This window comes from Caretta caretta, chromosome 4, assembly GCF_965140235.1.
Source record: "Caretta caretta isolate rCarCar2 chromosome 4, rCarCar1.hap1, whole genome shotgun sequence".
Classification (NCBI taxonomy): Eukaryota; Metazoa; Chordata; order Testudines; family Cheloniidae; genus Caretta; species Caretta caretta.
Window position 1 is genome coordinate 114058517 of NC_134209.1, and position 14533 is coordinate 114073049.

Consider the following 14533-nt stretch of genomic DNA (forward strand, 5'->3'; position numbering starts at 1 on the left):
CCCGTCTTTTGACTCCCAAGGAGTAAATTGCTGTTTTACAGTGTGAATAAACACAGCTGTACTTTTACTTAGATTTTTTTTTTTCACATTAATGTAAGTATTTTCTAAATGCTTTAAAAAGACAGGTCACTTTCAACGTTAATGGGAAAGAAGCTCTGCCATTACAAGTACTTTATTTCTCCAGTTAAAACACACCACGAAGTAGTCAGAACTTGAAGTGTGGAATGTAACTAATCCGCAGTGTACTGCGCTACAGAGAAAAGTAATGCCACAGTTACATTGCCAGCTGAAGTGGCCAGTTACCAGAGCAGCACTCTTCTTTTTCTTTTCTTTTTTTTTTATCATGCATGAAATAAATCTGAATGTTCTGCTCAGACTAGCCTGTGAATTTGTTCACTATCTTCCTACCAAAGTGGAAGAGCCTGTCAGAGAAAGTACGCTGGCAAACAGGCAACCATTTGAACATGTTATATTTTTAATTTGCAGAGACAAAAATGACAAGCAATTTATTTACATAAAACTGTACAAAAGCAAATTAAATTATGTAAAATATTTCATAAATAGAGGTGGACTAGCGTTTAATACATTTTGCCATGTTTAGCATAGGTGCGTGCATAGTGACTCATAATAAACTATGATCAATTGTTCTCTGCTTCACTATTAACAACCAAGTTGCAGAACAATAGTCAATGATTAATATTACAAACAGATCGTACCACACTGAATGCAAGTGCTTTAAAATTTAGGAAAAAGTTGTTTGAAAGTGTACCCCAGGTAGCTGGAAAATGATGCCTTCTTCCATGTGTTATGCTTTTCGGGCAGCAACTCAGTTTAGTTGCTGGACTACACTCATTTCTACTGTTGTCCTCTACTGTTGTCTTTCATTTCTTAAGGAAACACTGTATATTTATAACTGATAATAACATAAACTGCTTTATTGTTCAAGTTCTTTAAAAGCCTTTTAGCAACAGCAATATTTATGGCAGATTCATTTGGCCTTGCTCTACATTTCCTACTTGACAATTTCCTAGGGTAGCCTTTCAGCCAAGCATCTTCAATCCCATTTTAGTTCTTCCTCACATAAAAATAATGTCTACCTTGGTTTTTTTCTGAAACTCAGGCAGCAGGCCAGTCAGAAACCATATTGAATAATATAGTAGATCTGGACGTTCAGAAGGAACATTAGATTTTAGACTGAAGCTACAGACTTCTCTAATACATATAAAGTTATATAGTTATGCATCAATCTATAAATGTGTCCTAATGTAAAATACATGCAAAGTTCATTTGAGTTTCCCATGGAAGGAAAAAAAGGACATTTTTTTATACTGTACAACCAAATGGAATGACAGCTAAAAGCAATTAAGAGACACTAAATCATCAATTTTCCTGGCAAAATGAACTTATGACACCTTGCTAAATAACTATATGGTATTTATCTATTGTAATCTATACTGTAGCCTTCCAGGCAGTAGATTGGAAGGAAAACAAAAAAGCAGTGCATAGCTAAGCTACAATCTGGTTTTCATAATCAAAGATACTTAAGACTGGTCCAATATCTGAGTTTGGCAGAAGGCATTTTTTTTAAATATATTATTTATAATTTATCAGAAAATAAACAGGGATCAATATACAGGTTCAAAAAAGTTGGGAATAGCCCATTACCCCTCAGTGCCCAAACCCAATCACCTTTCTACTATAACAACAGGTATAAAAGGCACAGTTGCATATTTTGCATTCGATCTAATTTTTTTTTTTACTTCATTTTGTTTTATGTGTTTATTTTTACAAAAGCACTCTCTATATGGAGTGGCACCAGATTAACCTATTTCAGATGAAAAAAACTACAAACACAAAATGTATTTCTGTGTCATGCCAGGTCATAATAGTAATTGACATGTTATGATGGGTAGTTCTACTAGAATTACTGTGAATATTTAAAGTACATTGCATTTTTTTTTAATTATTCTTTCCACACCCATTTTAGTTCTAAGGAGTTGCTCACAAGTAAATGACTATGGCATGACTGCCTTATATGGTGCAAAAACAGGTGAGTGACTGTTGATCCATTTAATCTGAAGGTCTTGTATGACCTGTATTATTAGCTTTTTAGAAAAAGGGTTTAAAGATATATGGAAACAAGTCATCTAGTGGTTTTCAACTGCAGTATTAAATAAAAAGTTCCTATTAAAGAAAAAAAAATGTTGAACATCTGTTATGCAATTTTGTATTCTGTTGAAGCGTGCAATAAAACTGTGTATACATTACATAAGCATCTTTAGAATCTTTTATTTTTTCCTTAACAGGGTACTTACAGATTATACAATGCAGTCACTGCTCTTTACAGTCTCATAATAAAGTACTAATTTTCATCTCTCCATAATTTAAATAATTAAATGTAAAAAAGTTCAATTATTAATCTTTGTTTTAATATGTTTTTCTTCATAACATGTGTCCATTCATCATAACTTCTACACACAAACTAGCCTCAAAATGAAAATTAAATTTAAGAGGGGAATGCAATGGCCAAAAAGGGCACCCCTCTATATAGAGAAGAGAATTTGAAAAGTAAATGTTGTGATGACTTGTACTGATTTACTAACCTATATTTCAGGCTGTTTAATGTTATATTCTCTATTTAATTCTTCAAAAGGAAGAAACTACCCAAAACTACATTGTTACTACAGTCTACTCGACAGCCATCTAACCATGCCTTAATGCCAGGTTAAACAACCAGGGATTTGAATGTTTGCACCCTTCTCAAACTGTCCCCACTGTGTTGACTGATTGTCATTTTCATCTGAATGTCTGAGTTCAGTATTCAATTATTACTACATCATCAGCTACGAAGCAACTAGCTCAAGTTCTGCACATTTTGTTGCTTTTATTGCACAAAAACCTGTTTTGTTTCCTATTCCCTTTAAGTAGTACACACTGTGAGAATTGTCACTGGCCATAGCTCTTTGCTATCATGTTAGTTTGGATTCCTTGTGACTTCTCTCAAGCTACTGTGTAAAGTATTGTATCAATGCTTCAGTCAGTCCGACCGTTTGTCACCCTCCTTAAGTGTGTTGAGTCTTGACATTTTTTTCATATTGCACAGGACTGTTTTAATGCACTTGTGTTTCAAGAAAACCTGCATCATACCTTTGACAAACACAATTGGTAATCTGCAACATTGATGACAAAAGATTTAGCAAGCATACCTTGCATTGTGAAAAGAAAAATTTTTACTTGACTTGCAATATACTCTTGTCACTGCATCACACCACTTTCCCCCCATCCACCCTACCCGAAAAGTGTTCTGGGTGACATCAACACCTCTGATTTTTTTTTTTTTAAATGTAACCTTTTGGAAAATATTCCCTGGAACTGGCAGTATCATATCATACAGCAGATGCTGTATGTTATGACATTATCAGCAAACATCTTAGCAGTTCTTTTGGGCATTCTACTAAAATCCATTGAAGTAGTAGTAGGTCATCTGGGCTTGTGGACTGTGCTGCTGTGCAAAATGTAATTGAATGTGTATTTATGTGTGCATGCATATGGTTTGTGGGTACACTGGATTTCTAAGCCAAGACCAAATACTTAGCAATTCCCCGATCCATAGTGCACGATCTTTGGCCTTTTTAGTTACTATGATCATCCCAACTAGATATATGTCTTGTCCAAAATAACATGAGTTTAACAGTTTATCATTAGAATGCTACGGTACATATGACATTAATTTTGTTACGCTGAAGTAAGCCGATAGAGAGTTCATTCTATGGAGAAAACAGAACCCAGAGTTCATGATTCATAGGGAAATATACCACCTTTTGGACTGCAGTCTCAGGCTGAGTATAATTCTCTTGCTTCAAGCCTTAGGTGAGAATATTAAAGCTGTGATCTTCACAAAGTGCCTATTAATGGTTATCCCTTTATATTTACCTCTATATTTGTACGGTTTCTGAAGGAACATCCCTGCTGGGGATCAGCAATGTTCAGATGATATGCTTGGAGTATATTTTCCCTGACCTGTTATCCTTAACAAGCCAGATGACAATCAAACAAAATCAGAGTGGCTTAAATCATGCTTCAGCAGAGGGGTAACAACAGTGTGTTGTGTTCTTTTAATCAGGCTTGTTACCATGAAAGCAATTTGCAACCATAAATTTAAGAAAATAAAAATCAGTGAGGGGGATTAGACATGCAAGGACAACAATGGTTTCTACATTGTACAGTATAGTCAGGCAGACTATATAATTAAACGCCTGATATGGAGGCAGAAGTGGCAGGCAAAGCTTTTGTCTCTTTGGTGGCCCCCTCTTTTTTTTTTTTTCTTTTTTTCTTTTTTCCTTTTTTCGTGCTAAACTGTTTTGATTTTAAGATTTTTTGCCCCTTTTCCTTCTTATGCATGAATGAACCTTGTTGTGGCTTCTTTATAACCTACAGGTAAACTTCTCTTCTAGTTAGAGTATTGACAGGAGATGGCTTGTATTCCCCTGTCTGTGTAAGGGGGATATCCTCTGGATTGGCTTCCTCATTTTTGCTGAAGCTAGCTGCGTTGAAGGTCTCATAGGATGAGGTCAACTTTTTGTTCAGGAGGTTTCTGTTGCGATCACCCATGAGGGAGGCTTCTCCATTGGCCAGCTTTTCCTGACTGCCTCGTTCATCAACGGGCATGAAGGTGGAGAGTTTTGGCTGGCTCTTCTGCTTCCTTTCAGGCGAAGTGCGTACTGGCATCCAGCAGGAGTCCGAGTGGCCATATTCATCACACTCTCGAGTACACTTGCCCGTCAGGGCTACATCTGGTAGAGGCCTCGAGTCTGAAAACAGAGGAGAATTTCCTTTTTAAAAATGTACTGAAAATGTCTTCTCTTCCTCAATGTGATTAATGAACTTTTAAAACAAAATATTTTTTAAAGTTTTTGCATTAGCAAAATCTTTAAAGTTAAAAATCACTGAACCTCATGTTAACTTTAATAATACATATGCAACAACAAGGTATGCAATTCTACCAGACATTGGCAGCACAAATGACTGAGAAGTGTGGGCACAAAGGCACTTCTTGACATATGATATTATTTTAGGCATAATTTTTATCAACTTTTGGGACCAGTTAGCTTGTGAATCTTAACTGGATACTCACACGGTCATAATCAGCCAGATGCCTAATTTTGTGCTGCACACTTTCTTTAACTGATTTAAACAAAAAACCTTTCTTTTGGATTCTTTGTAAAACACATTTCAGTATCTTATTAACAGAATCTAAGGCCCTGATCCTCCAAACATTTATGCATATGCTGTGTGCAAGAAGTCCTGTTGTCATCACCAGAGTTCTGTTGATATAAAGTTAAGCATGTGCATAAATCTTCTCAGGACTGGGGCCTAGGGCCCAGATCCTCAAATACTTTTAGGTGCCTAAATACCTTCGAAGATCAGGGCCCACGCTGTAAGTACATGGACATGAAAAAAGCAAATTAAAACCAGTAATGGATAAGTGCATGCAACCCCCCTTTTTCAGTCTAATATGTACAGTCAAAGGTGTTGTGCGTGTTCATGTAGGAACCTGACTGCTGAAGTGTTGGCTGAAAGGAAAATGTTTTGTGACTACGATGTGCTGTGTGGAATGCTGTAGTTCCTGACCTCTGAAGCAAAAATCTTTCAGCTATTATACACATAGGCCACTCACTGAAATCAACTGGGCTTTTGGTTCAGACAGGGCTCAGTACTGCAGCCTGTTTGAGGCAGGTGTTGTTAAATTATTTTGATATTTACATAATTGCAACTAAAATTAGGAAAAGTATGTTATTTTTTATATTATATATATACACACACACACACACTCTTCCAAAAATTGGGCCAAATTCTGATACCCCGGTTTACATTGAGCACTACTCTACTCTGTGAGCAATCCCAGTTACTACTAGTCTAATTCAAGTAAGGTACTACTCAGCATGAGGAAGAGTGGCAAAATCTGGCCTTATGTCAATAGGTAGGTTTTACACAGTTTTTATCTAAATATTATTATACAATTTAATAGAGTAAAATGCAAGTCATTTGAAACTATTTCATTTTCTTAACATTTTTTGCCCTATGATCTTTTTGACTGCTATCAAATCCCACTGGGAAATATTTATTCCTTTGCAGTTTAATGACTCAGAAAGAACCCTACATAAATTAACTTTCAATTCTATCATAACTAACCATTTTTTCCCTCCAGTTGTATGAAAAGATTCGCAGTGGGTAAGATTTTGGTATGGGATTTTCACAGATGCTTAGTGTTGTCTTAAATCTTCATTCATCAATCAATGGAAAAAATCCTACTCAGTCCACAATTTCAATGGAAGCAGAGTTACGCCAACACTCAGTGCTTTTGGAAATCCCACCCTTCATGGTTATCCCACCATGATGCTTACCTGAGGAAGATTTCTTGTGGAATTCCCTATGAGGAATAGTGAAAAGACTGTACCATCTTACAACTAACTATCATAGAGCACTAAGGGCTAGATTTACAGAGAGATTTTGGTACCACATGTATTCACAAAACCTCCACTCAACTGCCCCTGGATCCTGTAAGTGCCTAAACTCACATGGTACCTATGTTTTTGCAGTAAAACTTCCTTAGGTGCCTATTTACCTGCCTATGAACATGCACATTGCTGCCTTATGTTAGGCATCTGGATACCAATCTCCCACCTACACCCCTGTGTTATTCACAAACTGGGGAAAGAGAGGAGTTCCTCCTCTCCTAACTTGCCTGTGGGGCTTGATCTTGTAGGTGGGCTCAGAGGCCACCTAATTTCACCCAAAATAGCTCAGGAGGAGAAACCTCCCATATAACCTTTAGCCCAGTGGTTTGGATATTCACCTGGAATGTGGGAGATCCCTGGTTCACATCCCCCTTATACCTAATAAGAGAGTAGAACAGGAGTCTCCTAACTCAGGTGAGTGTCCTTACCACAGGGCTATGCATTAGCTTGACAGAATTCGATTGTTATTTTTAGACAGATAACACTGGTATTTATTTTACAGCTTTTTTTAGATTTTTATCAATTTAAATGTTCAGCTTCAGGAAATTATGTGGGAGTCAGTCAATAGGAGAGGGTCGGACTATTTAATGAGAGTAGATGTTGATTCAAAAAATTACCGTTTTATTATCACTAACACACAAATTGTCAAAGTAGGTCAAAATATACAAAGTAAATATCCTTAAATCAAACTCTAATAAATTCTCCAGCAGCATTTTTTTTAATTTTGCCCAGCTGCAAATTTCAATTATTGATAGAAATATTGTTGTTGGTTTGTACTTGTAATGGATGTTTACCTGGATTTACTGATAAAAATCTAATGTTTCCAAACCTAGTTATAGGGTATTCTGATGTAGATCTCAGTCTCTCCTGTTGAAGCAGTTCCACATTGTATAAATAATGAGAGTCCTTGGAGCAGGGGGACTGGATCCTAGGTTGCCCACATCCTGGATGAGTGCTGTAATCACTACGTTAGAGTCACTCTCATGCATGTGCTCTCTCTTGTTCTCTCTGTCCCAATGACTAAGTATTTACATAAAGCTACAACAGGTGAGATTGAGAGCTCCACATCAGAATATCCCATAACGCAGTAGTTAAGAGTACTTATCTGAGAGATGGGAAGACAGACCCCTGTTCAAATCCTCTCTCCCACTCAGGCAAAGGGGGAATTTGAACCTGTGGTCTCCCACATCCCAAGTGATTATCCTAACCACTAAGCTAAAGGTTATAAAGGGTGATGGTGGTTTTCCTCATTAAACCATCACTGAGAATCTGAAACATCAATAGGCACTTCCCTCCAGCCTGGATTTAGGCACTGAACTCCTGAGTGGGTTAGTGCTGAGAACACACCCTTCTCCTGGACATCTCCCAGTGACGAGCTGAGGCAGGGAGCTGCCTAGCATGCTGGCTTTTGTGAATCCCATTCTTAGGCACCTATCTCCCTCCTCTCAGTGTATAGAAAGCCTGAACATTTAAGGTTTGTGATTCCCAGTGATTTTCTCAATGCCTAAAAGTTAGACATTGCAAACACTTAAGTCCCTTTGTGAATCTAGCCATAAGTGTCAAGATTTTCATGGGACACACTATATATTCAGTTCATGAATATTTTACACTGTAGAGGATTCTCTAATTAAAATAATGTTGTATACTGTTTAACATTTCAATATCCCAGTGACTTCAATAAGAACAGGAATGGATCCTAGATTGGTCAACCCTGGTTACTCATGCGTACTTCACAATGAGTTAGGTTTATTTTTTTATTTTTGCTTTTCAAAGACTTTTCAATTTAGGCTCAGCTATGACTCTCACAGTTTTCTTCTTTGGTGGTGGATAACAGAAATATTGTCATTTGTCAGCCTATCAATTCTTAAACTACTGTGGCCTGGGAGTTGTACAGAGAATGCAGGGACTATAACAGGAAAACTGTACTGTTCATCATGGTTAGCGTAGAATTACTCTCACACTCCCTAAAGGTAAGAAGCAAGGATAATAATTTATTACTGAGGCCCATATGATACTGATTTTTAAGCAGGCAAATCATTTTTTTTTTATTTAGAACAAGGCAAAACTCATTCCTACCTATCTTTTCTCCTAATAAAATCTCTGATTGTTTAAAAATGAATTATAAAATCAATGACCATTCAAAATAATCATATTATTTGAATTATTATTACAATAGTTTTAAATATCTACTGAATGGCAGTATTTGATCTGTTTACATTTAAGATGGCAGTATAAATAAGTAAAAGCATAGTTTCAAATACTTAGAATCAACTACTTAATCTTGGGGAATTTTGAGCCAAAACATTGAAAATTCTTCCCCTGTCCCCATGTGTCTCTGTGCCCCAACTCAGCCAACTCCTCTCCCTATGTGGCCCTGCACTTCCCTCCCCCATGGCCCTGTGCCTCCACTCCCATTCAGCCCCTGCCCCAGTAGCCCTAATGAGTTCCTGTCTGATTCCCCAGCATCCCCACACTGTCTATCTCCCCGTACCCCATTTCCTGACCTGGCCCGATGGGCACTGGGAAAGAGGCAGGTGCTCTCTCACTTCCCTAGCGCCCTCTGGTGGGTAAAAGGTGGAACTGCAACAAACTTTCCAGCAGAAGCTTTTTTATGTTCAAAAAAATTAAATATGCATGGCTCATTCATTATGCACATGCACAATGGCGCAGCATTTACCCAGGAGTAAACTGCCATATTTTAGGTTATTGTTTTTTTCCTTAATATATCAGACAGAGCCTGATCCAATGCCCACTGAAGTCACAAAGAGTCTGCCAACATAAGTAGACATTGGATAAGGCACTTCAAGGATTTTCCATTTTGTTTGGCACTCCATTGCAACCCTTCCTCCCTTTCAGGCAAATGCAAAGTTTGTTTTCAATTTCTTCATTCTGAAATCATGATATTTGCTACTAAATCCAGAAAGTTACAGTGAGATATAATAATACAGTAATTTGAAAGTCATCCTTTTGACTAGCTCTCCTTTCAAGCAGCATAAGGACACTGTGGTTGTCCTCCAATTGCCTCCTCACCAGCAATGCATTCAATTTTAAGCAGACAAGTACACCCATTGGATGGAACGACACATGTTAAAAGTTAAGCATGTGCTTGAGTACCTTGGGGTGGAATTTTCAGAAGAACTGCAGGCTTCAATGGGAGTAGAGCTAGGACAGTGCTGAGTGCTTTTCAAAATCCCACCCTTGCTAAATAGGATTAGTTATGTGTTTAAAGTTGTTTAAGTGCTTTGTTGAAATTGAGCCTTGTTTATTTAGCTGCTGTAATGTGACATATCAAAAGGTGTCCAACATTATGCTGCATTTCAGGAATATTTTTCTTCGTTATGAAGTTCATTAATCTTACGTTCCATATAACCCACCACATAAAATTATTTCACCTGCCAAGTAATTAATACTATTCCTACTGATTTCAGGTCCAGATTGAAATGCAGTGATCTTACATTTTTATCTCTTCATAATCAAAAGCTGCTAGCTCCCAGATGAGACTAATTTCTACTTTTTACATTTAAATAAAAGTTGCTTTTTGTCTGCAGCATAATCCACATCCAAACACATCTGCAGCCATGAGACATGTTTTAAATAAAGAATTTCTTTTAAAATTAAACCCTTCAATGGAGACTACACACGGCTAACTGACAAACCTAATCAGATAAGACATATTGCAGTGTTTGTCATCATAGTTGGAAGATAAATATCAAAAAAGACTAAACCAGATTTCTATCATACTCCCATATCTTAAAACTCCATAGGTATGTCTAACACTGAACCACCCCCCTTCCCAAAAAAACCCAAACCTGCAGCAGTGAATCTCAGAGCTGGTGTCAATTAACTCAGCCTTGTACTATGGAACGAAACTAGCCGTGTGGACGTTTGGGCTCAGGCTGGAGCCCAGGCTCAGACATCCTCTCCCCACAAAGTCTAGGCTCCAACCCAAACCTGAACATCTACTTAGTTATTTTTAGCCCCGTAGCATGAGCCTGAATCAGCTGAGCCAGGCCCCAAGACTTGCTGCTGTGGGTCCTTTTTTGCACTACAGAAATATCCTTTGACTCAAACAGATGTTTTAAAATGTCAATGATTAAAAAAAAAAAAATCACTGTGCTAATGAGTAAGAGAATGATCCTTGTGGGACAGTATTCCTCCTTGTATAGATTTTCTTATTTATTATTATTTTTATAGTTTTTATTTTGTGCATATACTGCTCATTTTAATCTCACTTTTTAAAAAAATAAAAAAACAGTTTCTCTATCCTCCCATGCACTGCAGATAGTCTATCACCTTTACATATCACTTGTCTTCTCAGCATTGAATTTTTAAAGCCAGATGCTTAAAGTTAGGCTCCTGTGTCCAGGTTTAGGCATCTAAAAAAGCAGGCAAATTTCAAAAAAAATCTTGAGCACTCAGCAGTTTCCATTAACTTCAGTGGAAGCTTCTGCAAATTTTGCAGTTTTAGACAGCCAGATCACTTACTTGAGTGCCTAAATTTAGTAGCCACATTTTAAAATCTTGGACTGAAACTAACTTCTTTAGGGCAATGTTTGCAAAGCACCTAGCACATGTGGTAACAATTACCAGGTTACAACTAAAATAATACTAACACTTATGCTTTCTGCTTTAGGGAGATTGGAAATATAGGTGAGTGAGTACCTAGGCATGCAAGAGACCAGAAAATGTCAAATATTCCACTTTTAACAACATGAAGCCTTAGTGCCCAAGTCTAAACTGCAGCAAGTTGTTACCTATTATTTTCCAACCTAGCGACAACTGCTCTGAAAAAAGGAGATTATCCAACTCATGCATCTGCTGATGCAGCTAATACATCCAAAAAAGTTAAAGGATTGAGGCATTATGCAGGACATATATAACCCTGGGGCTCAGTTTCTAGCCCACTTAGCTGTTCTTTGTCTCTTATCTCCTTGCCTATGACACAAAATATAAAAATTCAGGTTCTCTTCCCCAGCCTCTTAGGATCACCCTGGTCCCCAGCACTATGGAGAGGAAACAGGAGTACGTATCTTTCCTATAGTTTGCATTTTCCCCACTGACTGTACTTTGTATTTTTAAAATATTACCTTTTTGTATGACCTGCTGTTGATACTTTTACAGGAGTGTTTTCCAAAATGTAAGGTGTGCCATTTAAGGGGTTGTGGGTGTGTAGGACTAGCCAGGCATGCATAAACAGGCCTCTCAATTGTTTTGCAGTCTCACTTTGGGGGGGGGGGGAAGAAAGAGGGTGGTTGTGAGAGGGGAAGGTCTCTAGCTGTCATGATTGTAAAGAAAACGTTAGAAACAGGAAGCCAGTGTAGATGATGTACAATGTCATTTGCTTGAGTTTTCCAAGAGCCTAACACAATAGCTTCGAGCTGTGAACGGTCCCCTTCATTTCAACAGGTGATAACTCAGTTGTTAATGATAATACATTAAATGCTAATAGAAACAATGGTGCAACTCAGCAAAGCATATGCAAAAAGATGAAATATCACATTGTGGAGAGCTACACCACAGTTTCTCTGTGTGCAGGTGGGGGAAGGGGTGCATAGGACCATTGGGGGAGGGAGATGCCACATATGATGCACATATAACAACATACTGAGGTGTTAAGGGGGGCAGAATTAGTGTTATTTTCATTAAAGGGAGGGTTTAAAAAGTATGGGGTACACTGATTTTGAGAGTCTAAATTAGGTAAGGGTTCTGATGTGCTCCCTAAAGCAACACGCATAATAATCATGTATGTAATTATTGATTACTTTTTAAAAATTTTGTTGAATTTATGAGTTTTTTTTTTAAATATTTGTCTTGTGTTTTCCATGATTCCCTTGTATAGGAGTATGCAAATAAAGGGAACTTATTTATATGCATGTGTATGTTTATGAGATTGTGGACGGCTGTTGCTTTAGGGCTAGAAGGATTGCTTATTTATCAGGAAACCAAGGCACCTAACACTTCAGAGAGAAAGTGTGATTCACATTAAGATAAAAACAAATGATGCAGTACTTTTTGTTTTTTGTTTTGTTCTGTTTTTTTATAGGAGGTTAACATGAATGGAGCAGTAAACTCTGGCAAGCAACAACAAAAAGTGGCATAAATCCCACACACTACAAATCAACTAGCTCACACTGTAATACCACCCTCCTTTTAAAGACACAGATATGCACACTGCAAAAGTACCATTAATATGTGCACCCACTCAGATTGTGGACATTCCTATAGATATACCATTCCCACACAATTACTTCCTAGGTAGCTCTGTGTTCACAGACAGCACCAGATTAATAATCCTAGCTCTTGAAGCTCTTTTCATCAGTCGATCACAGAGCACATTACAAAGGAAGTCAATTTCATTATCCCCATTTTCCAGATGGGTAAACAGAGGCATAAAGGCAGGCAAAATGATGTGTTCAAGGTCACCAAGTAGGCCAGCACAGAGGTAGGAACAGAACCCAGGTCTTCTGAGTCTTAGTCCGGTTTTCTCACCAGATAAATCCAGATTATTCTTTGCTCACGCACATATTTGGAGACCTCCCTTCTCTTACACACCACACAAAAAGGCTGGGACAGTCACAGTCCCTGTACACAAGGGTTCACATGCACTAGTTACACCTGCTCCTGGAAGTGTAAAATTACCCCACAATGGATGGAGTAATTGCCTTCTTACCCCCACATCTGCACAAAAGATATGGTACAGCTTGTGCATACCCACTGTGCATTGGGATACTGGGGGGAAAGACTGCTTCTTGAGGCACAATTCTTGCCCCAGAGCTCTTCCGAGAGAATTTGGCTGTGCACTAGTTGCAACACAGGACTTGCCTAAATAACACCATTAAGTCCATAATATCTAAAGCAGGAATCATGTACATGTGGAGTTATGAGCAGTTGCCATTGCCATGTAAGGGCATATCAGAAGATGAGCAAGCAGATTATGCTGCCTCCCCTGCATGAGCACATCCTCTTACACCACTCTGTAGTTCCAGCTGCCAAGGTCCTATAAATTATGTCCTTGTAGTGTTTACAGAAAGCCATAAAAAGAACAGCCAATTTCTTCCTTGCTCTCTCATTGACAGCATGCCGAGTTTGAGCTTGACTCAAAATATATATTTTTGTCCCTTTCCTGCAACATGTGTTCCTTGCCTTCCTTGCATAAATATATTGCAACCTGAGATGCATATTATAATCATAAATGTGAGAGTGCCAAGCTTGTGTAATTAAACAAGAGCCATGTACATAGTTTTCATATTAAAGTCTGGTGTATAAACTGTGAAATAAGAATCAACTACCGTATATTATTAGAGAAAAAACAATGCAGAATGTAACTGAGATGATGCACGCTATACTAATACATTTAAGAAAACTAATCAAACTACATATATGGTAGCCACAGCACTACTGCCTTGGAAATCCCTACCTCCTAAATGCAGCAATTCAGTGAGCTGCACCCCAGTCAGTACTGTGGCATTTTCTGACATGCCAAGACACCATTAAAATACTTAAACACTTTTGAAAGCATCAGCGACTTCTTTCTCTGCACCTTAGGCTAAACACAGTTAAACAGCAATTGAACATATCTCAAGAAGCATTTACTGCCCCAAGGCTTGGACTGCTGTCATTCTGAATGTGGCATTATCGTGTTCTCTAGGGATAGCGCATGCCATCTCTAAAGCAGTCTTGCTGAATAAAGTCAAACACAAATCTTCTGTTTGAGACATGCAAACTGCTCCACAGTAATAATATGCATTAATTGCTTTTGGACTAAAATAATTTCATACATATTGTGCCAAATCCCAGGGTCCTTTTAAGTGTTTAATAAATAAATTAATGAAATGGTTCAGAGCATGGCATGGCTTATATGTGAAGAAAGATAGAAATGATTAAGACTGTGTAGTTTAGGAAGGAGGTATGAGAGAAGGATATAAAATATCAGATAGCAAATTATTTCCTTCTTGTAATACAAGAGGAAAGGAACATATAATCAAAAGCAACCCACTTAAAAGTGATGAAAAATA

The 14533-nt window shown here is 37.8% G+C and overlaps 1 protein-coding gene across 6 annotated transcripts in view; it reads right to left on the minus strand.

The window, feature by feature from the left end:
* Positions 1 to 453: 453 nt before the first annotated feature.
* Positions 454 to 14533, minus strand: part of PCDH7 (protocadherin 7) — a 401554-nt gene continuing 387474 nt past the window's right edge. For 4 of the 6 annotated variants that reach the window (XM_048848660.2, XM_048848661.2, XM_048848659.2 and 1 more), the window contains one exon: positions 454 to 4811. In XM_048848660.2, the coding sequence (XP_048704617.1) occupies positions 4432 to 4811 (380 nt within the window). In that variant the 3' untranslated portion in view covers positions 454 to 4431. The remainder of the gene's footprint in view (positions 4812 to 14533) is intronic. The other 2 variants (XM_048848665.2, XM_075127986.1) reach the window with 2 other exon arrangements.